General features: G+C 41.7%; 1 protein-coding gene across 2 annotated transcripts in view; it reads right to left on the minus strand.

Moving 5' to 3' along the window:
- igf2bp3 (insulin-like growth factor 2 mRNA binding protein 3) overlaps positions 1-15,446 on the minus strand; it is a 55,535-nt gene extending 40,089 nt beyond the window's left edge. For both annotated transcript variants that reach the window (XM_060904113.1, XM_060904112.1), the window contains exons 1-3: positions 14,962-15,446; positions 14,004-14,064; positions 7,213-7,261 (exon numbers count right to left, since the gene is read on the minus strand). In XM_060904113.1, the coding sequence (XP_060760096.1) occupies positions 7,213-7,261; positions 14,004-14,064; positions 14,962-15,136 (285 nt within the window). In that variant the 5' untranslated portion in view covers positions 15,137-15,446. The remainder of the gene's footprint in view (positions 1-7,212; positions 7,262-14,003; positions 14,065-14,961) is intronic.
- Between the last annotated feature and the right edge of the window lie 8,125 nt (positions 15,447-23,571).

Here is a 23,571-nt window from a genome sequence, read left to right on the forward strand (position 1 = left end):
AAACCCGTCTTGAGTGTATACCAAAATTTGCCACACCCACACGCTCAGTCTGGAGCCGCAGGTTAATAAACTGTGCATTTTTACATTTTTAAAAAAGCGCATTACAACAATTCTAATTAAAACTACAAGGACAAGAATTTATTCTAAAAAAAGATACAGTTCCTAAAAAGTTAGCTAAAAAAGGCAAGATTTAAAAACGTCTCTAAAGATAAACTGCACAGTTCGACTGGAAGCACCTTCTCGAGTTTTGGTGCCACCACACAGAGCTCGCTCACCAAAGGGGCGTCGCATTCATTTCCAGAAGGAGAACACCGTTAGGCAGAAAAGTGTTTCCGCATCGCTTTGCTTAAAATCCGATTCCTTTACTCCATTCAAAAAACAAGTTAACTGCTGTTTATTTGATTGAAAAATCCAGAACAGCATTTGTTCAAGATCCAGCGCACGTGCGTGCACGCACCTTTATGGAAATGAGAGCCATTTAATAAAAGACTGTCAGTACGGAGTCTAATCAGGACCCTGAATCCATCTGATAAACACCAACAAAGGATCAAAAATTAAGCCTCCGATTAACAGTAACTCGTTCCGAGAGACATCTGCAGGACAAAACATCTAGATCAACGTTTATTTAATACAGAATTAAGTAGCGTGAATCCTGCTTATGCCACACCATGTAAATAAGTCGAAGTAAAAGCGCGCCTCAAATTCTACTTTGTAGACGAGTGGAGAGATTTGCAGGGTAGGTCAATTTAAATTAACTGTTCAACAGATACTCAATTACAACTAATAACATTTAAAAAACACTACCTTGACTATTAAACATACTCTTGCAGCGGCATAACATACACTTCATTTAACATTTCAATTTTCCCCACAATATTTGAGGGGAAGAATTCCCCCCCAAATCCCCCTGCAACGTTTTCCAATTCTTTATCAAATTAAAACATTCCTTTTGCTTAGAAGGGGAAGAAAAAAAAAAAGTTTTCCCCACATTTGTCAAGGATGGAACAAAATAATGGCCAATTAAAATATTAAAAGCGATAGTATTTTCTTAAATGTTTATGAACATGTGTTCTGCCTCCATTTGTTTCTCTTTCAGCAGTCTGCAAAAACTGCTCCAATTTCTTGTTCCATCACACAGCAGCGCTCACATTTTACACTGGTGTTTTTGCAGCATTAAAGCAGATACACACAGGGGCGCAGATAGGATTTTTGAACTGGGGGGGACTGAGCTGTCAGCAAATGATTCCATTTTGTGTGTGTATACATACACACACACACCCGTTCAAAAGTTTGGGGTCACTTTGAAATGTGCTTATTTTTGAAAGAAAAGCACTGTTCTTTTCAATGCAGATCACTTTAAACTAATCAGAAATCCACTCTATACATTGCTAATGTGGTAAATGACTATTCTAGCTGCAAATGTCTGGTTTTTGGTGCAATATCTCCATAGGTGTATAGAGGCCCATTTCCAGCAACTCTCACTCCAGTGTTCTAATGGTACAATGTGTTTGCTCATTGCCTCAGAAGGCTAATGGATGATTAGAAAACCCTTGTACAATCATGTTAGCACAGCTGAAAACAGTTGAGCTCTTTAGAGAAGCTATAAAACTGACCTTCCTTTGAGCAGATTGAGTTTCTGGAGCATCACATTTGTGGGGTCGATTAAATGCTCAAAATGGCCAGAAAAATGTCTCGACTATATTTTCTATTCATTTTACAACTTATGGTGGGAAATAAAAGTGACTTTTCATGGAAAACACAATTGTCTGGGTGACCCAAAACTTTTGAATGGTAGTGTGTGTACATGTTATTTCACCTCCCTCACTGCCATCACCAGGAACTACCTGCAGGCCAGGACAATGAGAACATTTTAACATAGCCTATGGAAATCCAAAGTTTACACATTATCATCACGCACAGAAATTGCAAAACTGCAAAACTAGTTTTAAAACCACTAAGTTCCAACTGTTAACCATAGCGAGAGGCTGGGCTACGTGTGTGTGTGTGTGTGTGTAAAGTGTAAACCAGTGCATCCTGACTTTCTAACTCTGCCTGTGTGTTGCGTGAGCGGCAGTCAGTCAACAACTCTTCGCAAAGTTTCCTTATGAAACAATATGCTCGCTGAAATTATGGCAGGGAACGCCAGATTAAACATTAAAACTGCCTTCTGAGCACTGTATCTACAGGCTACCACCGAAAGGAGGCGGCTACCAGAAAGGCTTCTCTACTCCGTACGATTTTACTTTCACTACGACATTACTTTGAACAGACTATCAAAAAATTGCAAGGTGATATGATAAAGTAAGGCACAGTTTACTTACAGTCGTTTTTTTTTAAAAAAACGATGCAATCGTTTTCTGCCTTTCCTCAATAAACCGAATGGTAATTAGTCTTTTGATTTTTCTGTGAGGTTTGCCTTATGCAAAGAAAGACAGCCGTTTTTTCCTCCCTATAAGTGGGGGGGACCGAACGAGGTGAATTTAAATCTGGGTGGGACGAATCCCCCCCGTCCCCCCCCCCATCTGCGCCCGTGGATACACAGAACCTCTATTTTTAAATAAATTTGAGTGGATAGTATCTCCATCCTTGACTCTTGTATGCTGCATAAATGGGAATTAAAAATATATTAGAGTTAAAATCAACCAAAGTTGTGATTGGAGCTGTGCCGCTGAGCCAGCCAGCCCTGAACGCGTGACGTCACAGCAGGAACTGGTTTTAAGGCCGAGGCCTTTTACAGCTTTTTACCAAAGCCATATAATTTACGGTGAAAGTAAGAAATAGCGTTACCGACTTGCTCAACTAAGACTGATTTGACTTCACTGATTGTGGGTTGACTCTCATTAAAACAGGATGGGTGTTATAACTTATGCAACATACATGTACATGCATGCATTTTCACTGATAAAACGTAAAAGGCTCATTAAATAAATCAGATGAACTGAGACAATCACATTCTGAAGCAAATTAAATAATCTTATACCGCTAACTTAAACACAATACAAGCTACATGGATTAATCTAAATGCAGGGAAACAACGAGTGGTGGGTTTTTTTTTTTAATCCAAATGAGAGTCGGAGCTTACCCGTCTGCGTTCTCGCTTCTTGAAGGCCGATCGTTTTGAAACAATCTGTTCATTCACTTCTTCCACGTAAGGGCGAGATGACAGCAATATCCAGTTTAGAAATAAGACGGCTGCTCCACTCATTCTCTCCATGCTGTGTATTCCGCCATTACTGTTCAGCTCAGGAAATTACTAAAACCCGGGACAGAATGGGATGTCACCGGTTTTAGTAACAACCGTAGGAGGTCACTGCCCGAGTGATATGTCCCGTCCCAGGTTTTAGCAACAACCCTCGGTCACGCTCCAGGAGGACTGGTGCAACTGAACTCACTTATTTATAAAAAAAAAAAAAAAACTTCCCTTTTCTTGTTGGTACTGCACCCTCTTTCAATCCGGGCTTATAGCCAACGCTGCTCAACAGATCAGAGGTCTCGTACAAGTCTTCAGTAAAATGTGCAGAGCAGAGGAGAGACCACTTCGTAGGCGCCCAATGTGCCCGTGAACTTCTCACAAAACGCGTCCAAATCTTTGCAGTTTGAACATTCTTGGGCCATGAATGCAGCGTAAAACCACCTTCTGTCATGTTGCTGCACCGGCCAAAAACACATCTACATGGCATGGCGATAAATTAGCTCAAAATGGAGGATCGGAGTTGCAGTCAGCTCTGTGTTTTAGTCTAGCGGAAATGGCGATGAGACCGATAGACTTTTTGCTGTGACGTTACGGACGTCAAGGTCATTCACTCAGACCGCTACCTATATAAATCACTTTAATCGTAAACATTAATATATTTGATTTATTGTTAACGCTTAAAACTATTCCTGTGCCATTTTTGAGGTCTCAAGGCATTTATAAACAAAAGTGAAGCTATGGCTCCGCGTATATGCTTTAAAGCTATGTTACTTCCACCTAGAGCGAAGTCGCATATCCCCACCTTGTACGTTATTGTACCCTCTGCTGCCTAAATGTAATTACAGCTAGGAAACTCTGCACAGCCTGATCACCACAATTCATTCATTTGTTTCATCAATCCAAATTTATCGTCATACAATACATTACATGCCTACCATGCTTGACTAGAGCACAACTCGTAACTCCCAAACTCAGAACAGGAGGGGGGGAAGAAAAGAAGAAGAAAAAAAAAAAAAAAAAAAAAACTCCCTTCAACTCAGCATTCCTCCTGGGGAGCACAGGATGGTCTCTTCAAAGTTCAACAAGTGATGGCTGCTCACAGCAGGAACAGAACACACAGTAGCATTTAACTTTAATGAGATACTGTATACACACACTTCAGAGATATTCACAAGTGTAGAACCCAGTTCACTGTTGAGAAGGTGAATGCACACCACTCAGTTGCTCGCTAACAAAAAGGTGGAAGTGTCCACGTTCCCCCAAACAAACTGTGCAGCTCTTAAACTCGGTCTGAACTCAGACTTTCCACTTCTGAGGCAGTGAACGCCGCGTAAACCCACCGTGTTCAGTGAAGCACCAGCAGCCAAAGGGACTAGTAGAGGGATCATCTTTAGATAAACTTTGCAAATGATATTTATAGAAGGAAGAAGAGGAATAAATAAATACCACACAGACACCCCGGTGTTCACTTGACAATGATGTAATCACCACAAAGTGTATGGAACAGATACCTAGTGCTGATATTGAATACTTTTCCAATCCCAGTGGCTAGGTACTGATGTCAGATTGGTATACTTTTTTTTTTTAAACTAAGTCACTCCAAACAGCCACAGGACATCACAGCCACTTCCCAATTCAGTAATTGTTTGCACTTTGTTCCATTTACAGATTGTAAATGGAATAAATCTATGGAATCAATTTTGTGCCAAAATGTTCATACAATACTTTTGAAATATCAAACAAAAACGACAAATCAAAATACAAAGTCAATTTTTTTAGACTGGCAAACAAATTCATGTAATCGTGCAAAATATCAGTCTATTATGGCCCTTTTCCACTACCCTTTTTCAGCTCACTTCAGCTCACTTCAGCCCGACACGGCTCGCGTTTCAACTACCAAAGAACAGCACGACTCAGCTCGCTTCAGCCCTGCTTAGCCCCTAAAACTCGCACCGTTTTGGAGTGGGGCTGAAGCGAGCCAAGTGAGGCTGGGGGCGTGAGCAGACACTCCCCTGTGCACTGATTGGTGAGGAGGAGTGTCCTCACATGCCCACACACGCCCCACGAGCACTCTGGGATCTGTAAACACCGTAAACCCGGAAGGAGAAGAATTACGAATTACGAGAATTTCTGAAGCCTTATGCGCCTCGCCTCATCTATACGCTCTTGCCAGTATCTGTTGGCGTTGTCGGTGACAACAAGCCACAGCACCAAGACCAGCAACACTAACGACTCCATGTCCTCCATGTTTATTGTTTACTATCCGGGTCGTGAGACTACCGCTTAAAAGCTCACTGATGTCACTGTTTGCGCTGCTTAACGACATCACATGACGTCCACCCACTTTCGCTAACTCCACCCAATGTGTCCACCCACTTCCAGTCAGCACGGTTCAGCGTGGTTGTAGTCGAAATGCAACTCCAACAGCCCCGCTCACACTCGACTCAGCCCGACTCAGCACGGCACGGCCCAGCCCGACTCAGCCGCGTTGGTAGTGGAAAAGCGGCATTACTCTTCAGAAACCTTTTATTTTTGTTCCGCGTCTTTCTCAGTTTTGTTTGACGTAATTTATTTTGGTTGCGATTCCAGCTTTCTCGTTTGCGCTCCCTGACTTTTTGCTTGCAGTTTTGGCACAAACTTCCCGTGTGGGCGGGCTGTCCAGGAATGCATTCCCATTGGCTAACTTGTGTTTGACTGACAGCTCCGCTCAGCCATTCCCTACTCGGATTCTGGCGGACTGTTTGACGAGTGACCGATCCATTGACGGTAAACAAGGATGGAGTGGACTTCAGTGGCGACTATGATACTGAATTAATTCAACAAAGTGTAAGTGCGGGACAGATGTGCTGTATGTGCTGCAGTAGTGCACATTATGCAGGCGTGTTTAACAGACAGCTATTATATTGGGTAGTGGAGCTAAAGCTAACATTCGACTTGCCACGAAACACCTGCATAATGTGCACTACTGCAACACATCTGTCCCGCACTTACACTTTGTTGAATTAATTCAGTATCATAGTCGCCACTGAAGTCCACTCGATCCTTGTTTACCGTCAATGGATCGCTCACTCGTCAAACAGTCCGCCAGAATCCGAGTAGGGAATGGCTGAGCGTAGCCGTCAGTCAAACACAAGTTAGCCAATGGGAATGCATTCCTGGACAGCCCGCCCACACGGGAAGTTTGTGCCAAAACTGCAAGCAAAAAGTCAGGGAGCGCAAACGAGAACGCTGGAATCGCAACCAAAATAAATTACGTCAAACAAAACTGAGAAAGACGCGGAACAAAAATAAAAGGTTTCTGAAGAGTAATAGACTGATATTTTGCACGATTACACGAATAATTTGTTTGCCAGTCTAAAAAAATTGACTTTTTTTTTGTATTTTGATATTTCAAAAGTATTGTATGAACATTTTGGCACAAAATTGATTCCATATAAATCCCCCCCCCCCCGAAGTTCAGACGCTCAACTGATTTGCATATGGACACTCGAGTAATCAGATCTCAGTCTGACCAACCGGAGGCGGATTTAACAAGAGTAAAACGCATGTTAAAATATCAAGGCAATTTTGAGAATGACGCTTAAATCATCTTTTCAGACCTGGAATCCACAAACTAAAGGGTGTGTGGGGGGGTGTTACACCTGATTGATATGGTTTGGTGTAACAAACCGGACACTGACCTGGAAACAGTCATTTGTCTGTAAGGGACGCTGAAGATGTCATACATCTCAAAACACGAACGGATCCATATCACAGGATTAGAGCTGGACAATAAACACTGCTGTAGTGAAATTAACATGCAGAGTTGTTCAATCCAGTGTCTATGGACCAGAATTCATCCCTTATGAACAGAACATGCCCATAATGATCAGAGGTAAACCCTTCATTAATCAGATGGTGTAACAGAGCCTCAGACAGATGGAAGACCATCGAGTTTGAAGGTCCTGAAATCTACCGACAATTAATTCATCTGGTTTTTGGTGAAAAAGTTTCACATTTCCAGCAAAATGTGCACTCACCTCCCACTGCATGTGTGGCGGGATATTCCTGATCTGCAGTTTACAGCTCCTGAGAGAGAGAGGAAGTTAAAGAAAGACAATAAGAGATGTAAACTCAGAAGGAAATACTGACATGAGCACATTTTATTCCTCAAAAGAAAGACCAAGAAAGAACTCGACATGTGACAAATTTATAAACGAATCCTGTCGAGGAGCCGAAGGAAAAAGAGACCAAGCCATTATATTTTAATATTCAATTTCAAAGATCATCAAACTGGCTCGGGTTCAACTCGGTTCTGAACAGGTTGAGAAAAACGGATTTCATTTTGTAACACCGGCGAATAATAAAGCGGTCTGACGGCATTTCAGCTCGGTGTTTAAGACATTATTTACAACATTAAAACATTCGACTGGCCGTCCCGATGAGAGAGGTGTAAGGTTAGAGAAAGCTGGAAGACGGGTTCATGTGAAGAACACCAAGTGGGAATAAAACAGCACTTGAACAGACGACCTTGGCCAAGATCATCTCTTAACACATTGATCTTGCCTCACTCACTGAAGTGCATTCAAATTCTAGGAGACTCAAATATAAATATCCACAGACAGATTTGCATCTGGAACAAGACATCAAACTGAAGGCACGTCCGATGGAAAACAAACCTTTTATTTAAATAGATTTGTTTTTGGCTCATGCACTTAAATGTTTAAAACAAATACAGCAGAATTCAACACCAAGCTCTATGTAACCTGGTCAACTCTGTCAATACTGGGGGGAGAAACACACAGGACAAAGGTGTGTGTTGCTAACACCTGCAGGGAAAGGGTAGGGACCCTGATGTTCCTCACCCCATACTGCACTCCAGCATTTACAGAACGCTAGTGTTAATGTCCACGACGTCATCAAACGGACAACTTGGGATTGTCTCTCTAGCAGGCTTTAAAATTAACTCCCTTTTCTAAGAGCAGCCAAGTCCACAGATGGTTTAATGCCACAGGTTTAAGACAAAAATCTCCAACAAGGCGACAAAATTAGCATTTTTTCCATTCATGAGCTTTTGGCAGCCGCTACTGACTCATAGGGGTCGACCGATAATCAGCCTGGCCAATATATCGGGCCGATATTCTGCATTTTTAGGGTTATCGGTATCGGCCATAATTTCCGCCGATAACATGCCTTTTTGCAGCCATTTCGTTCCTAACGCGACTGTCACTGCACGTCCTTTCCTGCACTTGCCACTCTGAGTTCAAGAATATGGTCCCGCCCACCACAACATCTGATTTGTTTGGCACAAGAGATACAGCCAATCGACACGTGTAGCTAAACGCTGTGAACTGTTTCAAGGCGGCCGTACGGGCACTCGGGCAGAAGCAGATCCCACTTCAAGGTAAGGACACGCTGCTTTTGCCGCAATAAGTCACAAACACACAAGTTGCAAAAGCACAACATCATTATAATGTTTACATTCTTCATCTACTACTCGTTAAAATTGTCCATTTGCATCTGTGTAGCCAGGCAAACTTAGCTTACGGAAGGAAGCACTTGAATTAGCCTACAACCAACTAGTCTCGCTGAAACTACATGTAATGCTTCCTTCACTACAATATAATCCTCCTAAATCGGGAATATTAGGCTTGGGCGTTAAAAGCATTAGAATGTAGATGGTTACTTGTTAAGTCGTTACATAATAGGGAGTGATAGCCGACTTTATGTTTGATTTTACTTTTTAAAAAATGCTGCAGGCAGCTCCCTACACTTGATTTGTTATTTAAAAACTACTTGAAGTTGGTAAGTCTTACTTAGTTCTTAGTGTAAAAGAATCCAGAGTGTATTTTCATTTATTTTCCACTGAAAATGGTGAGCTGTAATATAGTAGGGAGGGATTTATTTTTTTATTGGTGAATATTTTATTATTTTATTTCTCATTTTATTCTAACTCATGTTTGACTTTATTGTACAAATGCTGCTGGCATCTCCCTGCACAAAATTTCATGTTCAATTTTACAATTAAACATACATTTCATGGATATGAAGGTCTGTGTCAGTGTGTGCTATGTTTAATTTCATGTGAATTATAATGTTTACATTTATCAGTTGCACATATCGGTTATCGGCATCCCAACTCCATAATAATCGGTATCGGCCCTGAAAAAAAAAAATATCAGTCGATCCCTACTGACGCAGACGGTGAAAATTTACATTCGGCCACATTTTTACAGCAGACATTAGAAAGTAAGTGAATAGTGTGTGTCGACAGAACTAGAGTGCAAATGTTTTTGATTTTTCTAGCTAGGGGGCCCCGTGTCAGGGAGGGGGAAAAAAAAAAAAAAAAAAAAAGTTATTAGCATAGTGGGCGAAGTAGCCATGTAAAAACCAGAGCTGGTGGCAGCAAAATATTACTTTTCCTATATATGAATATGATTTGTAGACATTTACAGTATAAACTGGGCAGCTGAGGGAAAAAAATAAAATAATAATAATAATAACCCGAGACCTAGACCAGTTTAATCAGTGTCTTCCTCTTATTTTCTATTCCACCTACTGTCAAAGATAAATTACATCATTCAGTAAAAATCTGTACTAGAGATATTGTACAATTAATCAAACACTACTTTTGCAGTGTGTACTTGGTCCAGATTACGAGCCCCAGCGCTGCTCACTTGTCCGTCTGAAACACGCGGCACTGTGATCAGTCATTACAAAACATTCCCCTGATAAAGGGGCTTAAATAACTGCACACTTCCAAACCCTTTAAAATTACATCATAAACACTGAAAATATGTTCAGCAAGGACCTCTCTATAATCCAGACCTTAAATAATCACCAGCACACAAGTTATGCTTCTATTTCAAGCAGCGCCAGAAGACACCCCTCTCCCAACAAAACAAGTGGGAACGAGTTCGGTTTTCCCCCTCTCTTCCCCCCAGCCCTGACCTTCATTACAGTGGGAATGCAGTATGGACCATTCCCTGATGGATTAACTTATAGGAGCGAGCGAGCACGTGCGTGTGTATATAGGGGATGGGCGAGTTCTCAGCGCCCCGCTTCAGGCCGACAGAGCCCTCTTCTGCCCAGGGGTAGGGTATAGTTTCTATAGTGACACATTAGCCTACAGACATGAATTCATTGTGTGCATGCGTACACTTACAAAAAAAAAAAAAAAATTTTTTTTAATTTAGTGGCCTTTCTTGACTATACTACATTTGAGTGCAAGAAGCCACGCAGTAGAACGACATGTTAAAAACCAATTTAATATTTAAATTTATTTTTTTTAATTTAAAAAGCCCACCCTTGTGCCAACATGATTCATAACTCAATAATTCAAGACACAATGGTTCACATGATGCACTTAGCACCAACACCACCCTTCCTAAAAGAATGAAATTAACAATAATGAAACCGTACCCTTCCCACACTGCAACATCCATTGTACAGAATAAAAAATAAAAGCACCCAGTGTGACTTAGCTAATTTCCCCCACACACAAAAGTGAGTTGTGAGATGCACGTTTTATTGTGAAACACCAGAAACCCATTTCTGCACAGCATTCCAAAACCAAAAATGTTGTATAATTATTATTATTATTTTTTTTTTTTTTTAAAGGGGACCCCCACTACACTACTCAAAGCAACAAATAAAACTAAAATAAGGCATGTTTAAACAAAAACACTCCAGTTTCGTTTTAAGCTCAAACATTACCTGCACACACTTGTAAGACCGTGATTTGGAAGAAAAGTCCAATAACACTTCATGAACCATGACAGAGTGAGTACACGATCCAAGTTTGGCCCCGAGTCAATTTTAGCTTTAAATGGCTCATCATGGGCAGCCCTACATACCGACCTCACAACATGCACTGAAGAGACAACTTAATCTCAAACATAGCTTAAAACACCACACACACACACACACACACACACACCTCAGCCAGAGCACTACTGAAAACACCACTGACGCAGCAGTAACTTTCACAACTGTACAAAAAAAAAAAAATTGACCATATCTTCCAATTCCATTAGTAGATATGCTTCAAATTAAGTTTTTGCAACAATCTGGATGCAATTTGGGTGTTCCTCCTACTTCACCCCAAACTCCAGCCACACAACACAAGATCACAGAAAATGGCCGCTTAAGCCACCCAGGAGGACCCAGTGAAAGGGGACAACATCCCACAGCACTGGAGTTACAGTCCCCCCCCAAAAAAATTCACAGTTTAAATAAAAACTCAACAGGGGCTACAACCCCGTCCAAGTTAGGAACTCTGCACAAATTGTATGTTTTTTAAATTACTCAAACTCACTCACGTCAGTAGTGCCCATCACCACAACGGCCATTATTATTCTAATAACATCAAATAAGGTTTCTCTTTAAATTACATTTCAACAGGAAAAAAAAAAGCAAGAAAGCAACTGAAAATTACTAGAGCAGCAGCTACAATTGGACAGTCCATAATTAGACACCTTTTCAGATTCACCAATAAAAATTTTTATAAAAAGGAGTGTTTCAGTTCCAACAGTTATTATTAGTTAATCAATCAACCAGAACCCCCCCCCCCCAATCCTTTAATCTTGTCGTCTGATGCAGCTCATTACCTGAGATGGAATTTTTTTTTAGCATGATCAGCAATTTTTTGGAAAACCTGGACATTATCATCGCAGCTAAGCATGGTGGAAAGCTCATGGACATGTTTTTACTGATCAAATTCATTGATATTTCATGATCTTGTCGAAACCTACTTTGTTTCTCACGCTCATTTGACAGACGCCATTTTGTATCTAAACGTGCGTTTGAGAAGCCATGTGAGGTGTCGATAATAGCGATCACTTTCACCATTATCGACACCCTGTGGAATTAAGGGACATTTACAACTATTATGGATCGATCTGTGTGCAATGTCGAAGTACTTTAAAAAAAAATGTTGAGATTTATAATTTTTTTTCTGATTCATAACAGAATGGAAGGTTTATAGAGTATTTGGAATCTGATTGCAATAAATACAATTAGACCAGAATTAAATTCCGAGCATATTTAAAAAAAAAAAAAGCTTGAAATTCAGATTTTTCTATTTCATTCAGAAAATCATATTTTTTTGCAGTTTGTTGTAAATATCTACCACATATTATAATATCAGTAGACATTTTATATTTTGGCTTGAGGAATAACATGCGACCTTTGACCTGAATTTCCATGTGGTTACAGTGTCGATTGCCTGTTAATATTTATTGGTAAACGACAAAACTAGAAATTAATACAAAACAAATGATTTAAAAAAAAAACACGTGATATGTAAATACTTAAAGTGGAGCAAAAAGATTTGACAGGTTAAACATTCCGTTCATTTCTTTACAAACAATTATTTCCTTGTTTATATAAACACTGACATTTATATTTAGTCCAAAATATCATTTTGTATAAATATTAAAGTATGTAAAACAAATTTTAAATTTAAAAGAAAAAAAAATTACCAGGTTTTTTTTAAATAATCTGCATGTCGGTAATTGTGGAATGGTGTCACGTGACCTGATATGCTAAGTAATCAACTTTTTTTTCCAGTGTTAGAGTAATTATTCATGCACAATTTATGTATTGAAAGTCTTCTACTTTTGCAACGGCTAAAAGGTCGTTAAGGTGTCGATAATTGTAGCTGCTGCTCTGCATACGGTATTAAAAAGAATATAAATGCTGCATACTCCATGCACAGAAAAAATAATGTGGGCAGCAGATTTCCCACCATTCTTACATGTAACCTCCACACACACACACACACACAGTACTGGGCTCAATATAAAAAAAATAAAAAATCACTACAACCTGAAATTTCACCTACAAATGATTAAAGAGATTTCCAGTCAGATTGAGACATTTTTATCCGTTTTAAGTTTCCTTGTAATAATTTGTAGCGATGATCAGAGCCGACATTAAACAGTCCAGCGGCAGCTTTACTCACTGCTGCATTCAGGAATACTACAGATCTATCGAACCCTACACACAATAAAGGGGGCAGTTTTTAGGGTGTGGCTGGATTTAATTGTACCACGTTCGCCATTTTATATAACACACACACACACACACTCTCACAGCAGCGTGTTTGGGTTTTGTCCGCCTTTCCCTGAATATTTCCCCCAGAAACACGTTATTCGTTTGAACGCCATGTGGGACTGTAATAGAGCCAATTAATTAACGGCCCTTTTTTAAAATGAGGCTCGGTTCCGTCCAATTGTTTGTAGTTTGAAAACCATCTTCCCTCGCGAGCTTCGGTCAAACTCACACCGAAACACTCGCACTAGTGTTTTACACACACACACACACACACACACACACACACACACACACGCTGTTTTTAATCAGTACACGGAAAGGCAGTGAACAGAACCACCGACACCGAACCTCGCCAATTAACGCTGCTCCCCGAGACCAGGCCTCGAACCCTTCTGAGGGGGGAAAAAAAAAAAACCCACACACACCGCGCATGAGCAGACAGGCGGAAGCGCGCGAGGGAAGAAAGCAGTTGGTTGTGAAACGGAGAGCCGGCGGAGCGCGCGGCCTGCTGGGCCTCCACATGCTCACGTGGCCCGGAGGAGCTGCGAGTTCTCAAGGCGCAGAAACCTCAGGTTTCATATAAACTAAATGAGCCCACACCCTTCCCCCGCTCACTGTAGGGTTCAAATCCCACAGCTCACACACTTCTGAAAGCCGCCAGCTCACTCCATTACCCCGCAGCCTGCTCATTAAACACATGACCTACAGGACTGCGTTCGAGTCTCAGACGCCGTTCTCATTTACGAAAGAAAGCTAAAGGAGTGCATTCCATTACCTTTGACGCTTGGGGACTGAATGCTCAACCTCGAGGAGTTTTCCGTGAAGTTCTACTTTTCCTGAGGGATAAAAACAAAACGCTGTTAGACAAAGCCGAGACCGGTTTAGATAGTTTGTAACCGTGAGCACTTCAAAAGGTCAGGTTTGTTTTATGTACAACTCAAATTGCTTCAAGTTAAGGGACATGGAGAGATGCAGTGTTATTTGTTAAATCAGTGTGTGTGTGTGTCCTGGAAGTTAAACATGGAGGGTTTTGTTGCCCCACTGCACTACCAGCAGGCCTCACTCACTTCAGGAGGAAAAACAGGACAAAATAGTCCCCACACACACACAGCCAATTAACAGTGGTGTTTGTCTAATGGCGTCTTAATGAGAGGAACCTTACACACTCACCGCCACCGAACCGACCACCTGAAGGGGCAGCGGTCATTACAGTCGCACAGTTTTAACACATGCATGCAACAAAAAAATATTTTCTCACAATATCCGAAAAGCACTTGAGGTACCAAAGAAAACAGGCCTGAAGGACGGAGACTTGAGTGAGGTAGTCTCTCTCACACACACACACACACGAGTATAAAATCACTTTCAGTTCACACTGTGTGTGTGTGTGTGTAGTCCATTTACAGAAGGAGAGACTCGAATTCCGTCCTTCTGTAAATGGACTACACACATGTATGTGGCCAGAGTGTGTGTGTGTGTGTGTGTGTACTTTGTATCCTCGGCGTGGAAATGTTACTTTTCTTCAAAAGAAAGAAAGGAAGCCGTGCCGGTTGACTGAGCCCACACTGACCCCGGCTCTCTCTCTCTCCCCCTCTCCCCCTCTCTCTCTCTCCCCCTCTCCCCCTCTCTCTCTCTCTCAGCTGCAAAGCGCATAAGCGTCCTCTGCGCGCGCACACACACTAGAGATTAGAGCAAGACAAAGTGGTGGGATTAGAACAGATCCCCATCCTCACCTGAAAGTGTATCAATGGCCTTCATGGCGGTTTTGTCATCAGGGCAGTCCACGAACGCGTATCCGGTTTTGATGAGGAAGGGCGCGCGGAAGGGGATCTCCCACTGAGAGAACAGCGTCTCCAGGTCCCGCGCGCTCGCCTGCGCGCTCACATTACCGATATACAGCTTATTCATGGCGCCCAACACACACACACACACACACACTCCTCTCTCTGCAACACACACACACACACACACAGCGCGCTCGGAAAGCACAAGCGCAGCCCTGGAGAGACGGAGCCCGTCCTTTCCTTCCCACGGACACAGAAAGAGAGAGAGAGAGGCGCGCACTGTCTATCAGCCGGAGCGGGCGTGTTCTTCCCCTCTCTCTCTCACTCATTCACTCTCTCTCCACAACTCCTGCACAGAGAGGAGAAGGTTATGATGGATAGAACCTGCACTCTCACTGCATGTCCTCCTGGGCTCCTTTTCACACCTAAAGGGGAAAAACCCCTACCTTTCCCCTGCGTGTGTGTATTCGTCCTCTAAAAAAAAAAAGTCACACGTTAATTCAGGCTCCGCCCACAAATAAATCCGACCAAAATGTGTTATTCCGGCTTTCTTTCTTTAGTGAGCCACGTGTTCAGGCCGCACATCAAAAGCGCGCACGTGAGTGAGAAGTGCAGCTTGATCAATCAGGAGACTTGAGCTAAAACCCGTCTGTGTGGCCCCGGGATCCCGGGGGCCTCCTTCACTATCCCTCACGGGCAACCTTTTGTTTCTGGCTTCTGATTGGCTGTCAGTGATGTAGTAAAGGCCTGCGTGCGCGCGCTACATAGCAAGAAGGGCGGGGGCACAAACCTATGGAGGCCTGGAGGGGGAGGGGCTAACATTCATAAAAACACCCTGCGTGATCAGACTCTTACTCGCCATTATTATTATTATTATTATTATTATTATTAACATTTTACAGGGTTTACAGTTCTCGAGCTGTTGAAAGCGAGCACTCCTGTGTTTCAGTGTCGGAAAGCAGAGCAGCAGCTGCGCCTTCAGCTTTTATCCAAATGCACTTGTGTTTTAAAACTGTATTGTTGGGTTGGTGAAAAGTTCACTCCATGAACCCTGCTGCTCCTTCAGCACACTTCCTCTGAGAAACTGGAAGGACAAAAGAAGCTCTTCAGCACAGAAACACCGAGTTTCACAGATAAACAGAACATGAATACAGTACAACAACATGCACGTGTGTATTCAAGAAGTTCTGGTCGAAAGCGTTAAGTTTAATATCATAATAAGAATCATAACAACACAGATGTCCTGTACAAGAAGGGCCAAAGTCGTCTCCATCTCTTGAGAAGACTGAGGTCTTTTGGTGTGTGCAGGACACTGCTTAGGACTTTGTGGTAGCATCAGCGATTTTCTATGCTGTGGTCTGCTGGGGCTGTGGAAGTTCAGAGAGGGACAGGAAGAAACTGGTCAGAAGGGCTGGCTCAGTCTTGGACTGTCCTCTGGACTCCATTGAGGTGGTGGGTGAGAGGAGGATGTTAGCCAAGCTGACCTCAATCATGGAGAACCCCTCTCACTCCCTACATGAGGCTGTGGGGGCTTTAAGCAGCTCTTTTAGTAGTAGACTGCTGCACCCACGGTGTAAGAAGGAGAGATACCGCAGGTCATTCATACCTACTGCTGTCAGACTGTATAACACCCACAACTTGTAACGTCGCACCAATAACCTGTTTGTTGTTTAATTTGCACTGCTTCACCACTACTACCACTGCCATCTCTCATCAATGCACTTATTATGTGCTATAATATAGGCCCTAAACTATTTTAATGCATATTTATATATATTATTTATGTATATGTGTGTATATACAGAGTCTACCTGTAATGTGCAATTTTTCCGAGCCTCTCAATAAGGCAATTTTTCTATACTTTTTCACAGTAGATAATGCAAATAGCCCTCTGTATTTAATCCTTCGTTTGTCTAATTTTTATTTCAGTTTTATTTGTTATCTGTTTGACATTTTCTTGCTACTGTAACACGTGAATTTCCCCGATGTCAGATGAATAAAGTGAATCTAATCTAATATCAAACACTCCCCGGCCACTTTAATAGGAGCTTGTTGTTGATTCTAAGATCCCTGTTCTTGGCTGCAGGAGTGGAACCCAATGTGTTCTTCTGCTGTTGGATGCTGAGATGCTTTTCTGCTCACCACGGTTGTAAAGAGTGATTATATGAGTTACTATATCCTTCCTGGCAGCTCGAACCAATCTGTCCATTCCCCTCTGACCCTCTCTTATCAACAAGGCGTTTGTTTCCACCCACAGAACTGTCGCTCATTCACTCAGTGTTTTTTGTTTTCTGCACCATTCTGTGTAAACTCTAGAGACTGCTGTGTGTGAAAACCCCAGGAGGAGATCAGCAGCTTCTGAAATACTCAAACCAGTCCATCTGGCTCAAACCAACACCCATACCACAGTGAAAGAGAGTCACACTTTGAGATCATAGTTTTTCCCGTTCTGATGTTTGAAGTGAACATTAACTGAAGCTCTTGATTTGTATCTGCGTGATTTGATGCATCGTGCTGCTGTCGAGGGATCGGCTGATTACAGACCTGCACAAAACAGCAGGTGGATGTGGGGTGTTCCTAATAAAGTGGTCAGTGAGTGTATTAAGGTATGCAGCAGTGTAATGTTTTCAGTATTTGTGAATATTAATTTTTAAATTCAACATATTTAGTGTTGAGTTTACTGAAGAATTCTCCAGCTGTTTTAGTGAATTTTGAACTTCCAGTCGAAGTGCATTTCTGTTTTGGGTGTTTTTCAGGTGTATCTATTTCTGTTTCAAGCATTGTTTGGTTCTGCTATAGCCAGTAAGTGGCTATAGAGCAAAGTCACTACTCATCTTGATGCTTAGGTGGTGTTCCATTGCTTTACAGTATCATAGCATCCCAAATAGCACTGAGTTCTGTTCTCTGCAGATTTACATCATGGATCATTGCTGTGTAATTTGGATGCTTCTGACTGACTCTGTTGTTTTGTTCTGGTCCTGAGACTGAGCTGTTAGTGAGCATAGTGAGCACTGGTTCAGGTTAAAGAATGGCTTAGGATCTGTTAGTTGAGTGAGCGATAGCACTGGTGTTTCTTTATAATAAATCATACGGGTCACAATTTTTAAGATGCTTCTAAAATCTGGTTGACATTTCTAATAATCTGTATTATTCTGCTTTGTTTGTTGTATTCCTACACATCTTTAGGAAGCAGGAACATTTTTTTTTACATTTAATTTCTAATTGGGATCACCACAAAAATGCATGGTCTGGTCTAGAAAACCCTGCATGCATTCTCTCTCAGTTCATCACCTAAATAAGTGACTAAATAAATACAACTGAAAAAGAGCGATGCTTTCTTTTTCTTCCTACCATCAAATTAATACTTTGTTCAAAGAGATTTGCATAATTTTTTGGAATATCCTAACTTCAGTTTGGTACAGGTTTACTGTAGGATGTGTTCAGCAGGAAATATCACAACCAGGTCATCTAGGCCCTGTCCACACGGCAATGGATTCAGGTGACTCCGATACAATTGCTTATCGTTTAGGCCTGGCGTCCACACGGCACCGGCGTTTTGGGTGCCCAGAACGCAATCTTTTTGAGAACGGGTTCCAGAGTGGAAAAATCTGGCAACGTTGCCGTTGCGAAGTCGTCTGGATGAGTAGAACGGATTTGTTTACGATGACGTCACAACCACATGACTGTGAGTGCTTCACGCCGGGTAGAAGTGTAACGAACTCGATGCGAGTTGTCAACAAATCCTATAACTTGGTTCATGAAACGCGCTTACAAAATATTTTCACTGTGAATATTTATTGTGTAATGGTGCAAAGTGAGAGAGAGAGAGAGAGAGAGAGAGTGAGAGAATAGCCCTTAGGGCAGAGTCAATCCCGCCAGCAAAAATAGGGAAAAAAAGGAGCGATCTCACCTCTTCAGATGTTGGTTTAAGTCCTACAATGCATTCCTCAAAAAGGGCGTAGAAGAGCAAATTAATCCATCAACGTGTAGCATTCAATTTATTCCGGACCATTAAAGACGCCGCCTTCCGCATAGAATCATACGTCATCCTCGCCACCATATTGGATAGGTCAAAGCGGAGAATAAAGATTAGCTGCGTTTAACTGTACCAACAGGTTTGCCATCCAAACGAGATCACGTGGGATTACCTTTCACAGGTGAGACTGGAAAAATACTTTTCATTGTATTTGTTCATTATAATGTAATTTTACGAACAGATTTTCCTGACTTTGTGGCTAATATGAAGTCTCGCGTATAATAGTTTATGCGCATGCGTCGTTACTTCTTCTATTGTTCTGGTGTCTCCGAAGGGACCGTCTTACAGCGCCCCTAGAGGTGTGGCATGTGTATTGCATCGTTTTCAGCAAGCGTTGCGTTGCCATATGGACCTGATATTTTACTGATCGTTGCCCATTTGGACGCGATATATTTTTAAATAACATCTCGTTGCCGTTGTCGTGTGGATGTAGCCCTAAAAACCAAGTGAAATCTGGAGCCTGTTTCGATCCTGGTAGGAGTTCATCTAATGTCCTGGTGTGCATCGCGGTTGAGTAATTAAATAACACAGTACTGACGTTAACCAGGGGACCATAATGTCAACAAAAGTTTTACTTCTCAAGTCCTAATAAGTATTTGAAAAACCTGGAGAGATCAGGGACTGTAGTGTGTGTGTGTGTGTGTGTGTGTGTGTGTGTGTGTGTGTGTGTGTGTGCATTTGGTGAGAATCAAAATGAGAGTTGAACAGTAGCCCTTCAGAGGTAAGGATAATGGTTGGGGGAGGGGCCAGGGGATTGCTGAGAATCAGATTCAAACACCCAAATGGTCAAACCCGTCGAAAGTATGTGATGGTAATGTAAACCTATGCCACGCCCCACCATTCAAAAGGGAATGTAACCTACAGCCGGAATGACCGGTTCAGGGAAAAAGAAAACAATATCAGGGTTCCCCCTTATTATTCCCCAATACAATTTCTCTGAGACTGCAGGTTTATATTTGCTCTTCTCTCTGCCCCTGTTACAGCTGCTTCAAACCCAAATCAGAAAAAGTTGGGGCGGTGCGTTGAAATTGAAATTAAAAGCAATGATTTGTATATAATCTTTAACCTGTGTCAAATAAGATAAACTTTATTCATCCCTCGGTGGGGAAATTTACACGTTTTACAAGCTCACAGATAGAAAAGAGTCAAGGATAGACAGTAACAAAAAATAGAGTGCAATAAAACTATTTAAAAAACATATATATATATAAAACACCGAAACGGCATCAGGAACAGCACTACATATAAACTAACAAAAAGCCCGGTTTCCGATAGCTATCGGACTTTGGCCTTTCTTGTACAAAGCATCTGTGTTGGTAGTCCAGTCCAGTTTGTTGTTACGGTGAGCACCCAGGTATTTATATTCCCTCATGATCTCAATGTCCGTACCCAGGATGTTCACTGGTGTCCACTGTGGTGCTCTCCTGTGGAAATCGATCACCAACTCCTTTGTCTTCCTGGCGTTGATGTGGAGGTTGTTATTTCCAGACCAGTTGACAAAGTCATTGATGACCCCCCTGTATTCCCGTTCGTTCCCCTCTGACACACGTCCAACAATGGCTGTATCATCAGAGAACTTCTGGAGATGGCAGGTGTGTGTGTTATATCTGAAGTCCAAGGTGTACAGGGTAAAGAGGAAAGGGAGAGAGTACTGCACCCTGGGGGGCTCCTGTGCTGTGGACTACTACGTCAGACACACAGTCATGAAGTCTGACATACTGTGGTCTGTTAGTGAGGTAGTCGATGGTCCATGCAGCCAGGTGACAGTCAACTCCAGTTTCCTTCCAGCTTCCCCCTGAGCAGAGATGGCTGAATTGTGTTGAAAGCACTGGAGAAGTCAAGAAAAATGACCCTCACAGTGCTTCCAATATCCTCCTGATATAACAGGGATCTATGCAGCATGTAGATAACAGCATCTTCCACACCGATGCCTGGTTGGTACACAAACTTCAGGGGGTCCAATTTTGCACTCATTGGGGGTCTGAGGTGGTTGAGGATGATCCTCTCCATGGTCTTCATCAGGTGAGAGGTCAAGGCTACAGGTCTGAAGTTGTTTGGCTCCCTGGGGTGTGCAGTCTTTGGAACCGGAACCACACAGGAGGTTTTCCACAGGACAGGAACCCTTTTCAGACTGAGGCTCAGGTTGAAGATGTGCAGAATCACTTCACAGAGCTGGTCTGCACAGTCCCTCGGCAGTCTGGAGCTGATGCCGTATTGCACTCAAAACAATACAACAGTGCGTTATTTGATGTTTTACCTCATGAATTGTATTGTTTTTTCAAAATAAACACATTTCAGTTTTGATTCTTGCAACACATTTCAATCAAAGTTGGGACAGTAAAACATTTACCACTTTATAATGTTCCCGTTCCTTCTCACAACACTTAAGATGTTTGTAGACTGAAGACTCCAAGTGATGAAGTGTTTCAGATGTTATTTTTGTCCCGTTCTTCCTGTAAACAGGTCTTAAGGTGTGTAACAGTACGGGGTCGTCACTGTCATATTTTTCATTTCTAAATTTTCCACACATTCTCTATTGGGGACAGAGGGGACACGCCCTCTTCTTCCACAGCCACGCCTTTGTAATGTGAGCAGAATGTGGTTTTGCATTGTCTTGTTGAAATCTCCCTGGAAAAGACGTCGTCTTGAAGGCAGCAGATGTTGATCCAAAATCTCATTGTACTTTTCTGCATTAATGCTCCATCACATTAGTATGGTAAAGGTAACTTTCTTCAAAAAAGACCTGGAATACTGATTCGTCTGACCACAATACATGTTCCCACTGTGTGATGGTCCATCCCAGACACCTCAGAGCCCAGAGAAGTCAACGGTGCTTCTGGACACAGTTGACATAAGTCTTCCTTTTCTGCACAGTAAAGTTTTAACTGGTGTTTGTGGATGCAACTCTGTATTGTAGCTTGATAAAGGTTTTCCAAAGTAATCCCGACCCCATGTGGTTCTATCAGCTATAGATGAACGACAGTTCTTGATGCAGTGAGGGATCGGAGATCACGGGGTTTCAGATTAGGCTTGAGCCCTTTACACACTGAAATTCCTCCAGATTCCTTGAATGGTTTAATGATATTATGCGCTGTAGAGGGTGAAATATCCAAATCTCTTCCTATCTTTCTTTGAGGTACATAGGTTTTTAAACATTTAAATAATGTTATTATGCATTTGTTGATAAACTGGAGAGCCTCGCCTCATCTTTACTCCTTAAAGACTTGGCCTTTCCTGGATACTGATTTTGTCCAAAATCATGATTACAGTCACCTGTTTCACATCATTATTAAAATTTTTTACCTCATTGCTAATCCTAAATTTTCCATATCTCAACTTTTTTTCTTTTAGAATGTGTTGCAGGACTGAAACGCAGGAATGGATGTATATTAACAAATGAAAAGAAGTTGACCAACAAAACATGAAATATCTTGGGTTTGTTCTGTCTGCACTGAAATACAAGTCAAAATGCATTTAGAAATCACTGCTGTCTTTTTTTATTTGTGTATTCCCATACTGTCCCAACGTTTTCTGATATGGGAATACAAATACAACTGTATTAATTATTATTATTATTATTATTATTATTATTATTATTATTATTATTAATAATAATAATAATAATAATAATAATAATAATAATAATTTTTTACTCTCATTTTTAAATTTGTAATTGTTAATGAGATTAGGTATTTCGATTTAAAATGAAAAACAGAAACAAAATACAAACAATTCAGAGTGCATAGCTAACACACACACACACACACAGAGGGAGAGAGAGAGAGTGGAAAACACATGAAGCGCTCCGATTGGTTGGTATGAATAACCAATCAGAGAAGAGTGTCTCGCCCATTGCCACGCCCCCCGGCGCACACAGCAGTCTTCATTCATTGGTTTGCTCGCGCGCTGTCCGGGTTCGCGCGGGAGGACACGCGCTTCTGACTCTACAGAGGAGGAGTTTATAGAGGGAGGAGTTTATAGAGGAGTTTATAGAGGAGGAGTTTATAGAGGGAGGAGTTTATAGAGGGAGGAGTTTATAGAGGGAGGAGTTTATAGAGGAGTTTATAGAGGGAGGAGTTTATAGAGGGAGGAGTTTATAGAGGGAGGAGGAGTTTATAGAGGAGTTTATAGAGGAGGAGTTTATAGAGGAGTTTATAGAGGAGGAGTTTATAGAGGAGTTTATAGAGGGAGGAGTTTATAGAGGGAGGAGTTTATAGAGGAGGAGTTTATAGAGGAGGAGTTTATAGAGGGAGGAGTTTATAGAGGGAGGAGGAGTTTATAGAGGAGTTTATAGAGGAGGAGTTTATAGAGGAGTTTATAGAGGAGTTTATAGAGGGAGGAGTTTATAGAGGAGGAGTTTATAGAGGAGTTTATAGAGGAGGAGTTTATAGAGGAGTTTATAGAGGAGGAGTTTATAGAGGAGTTTATAGAGGGAGGAGGAGTTTATAGAGGGAGGAGGAGTTTATAGAGGAGTTTATAGAGGAGGAGTTTATAGAGGGAGGAGGAGTTTATAGAAGAGGAGT

The sequence above is a fragment of the Neoarius graeffei genome, chromosome 22, assembly GCF_027579695.1.
Source record: "Neoarius graeffei isolate fNeoGra1 chromosome 22, fNeoGra1.pri, whole genome shotgun sequence".
NCBI lineage: Eukaryota > Metazoa > Chordata > Actinopteri > Siluriformes > Ariidae > Neoarius > Neoarius graeffei.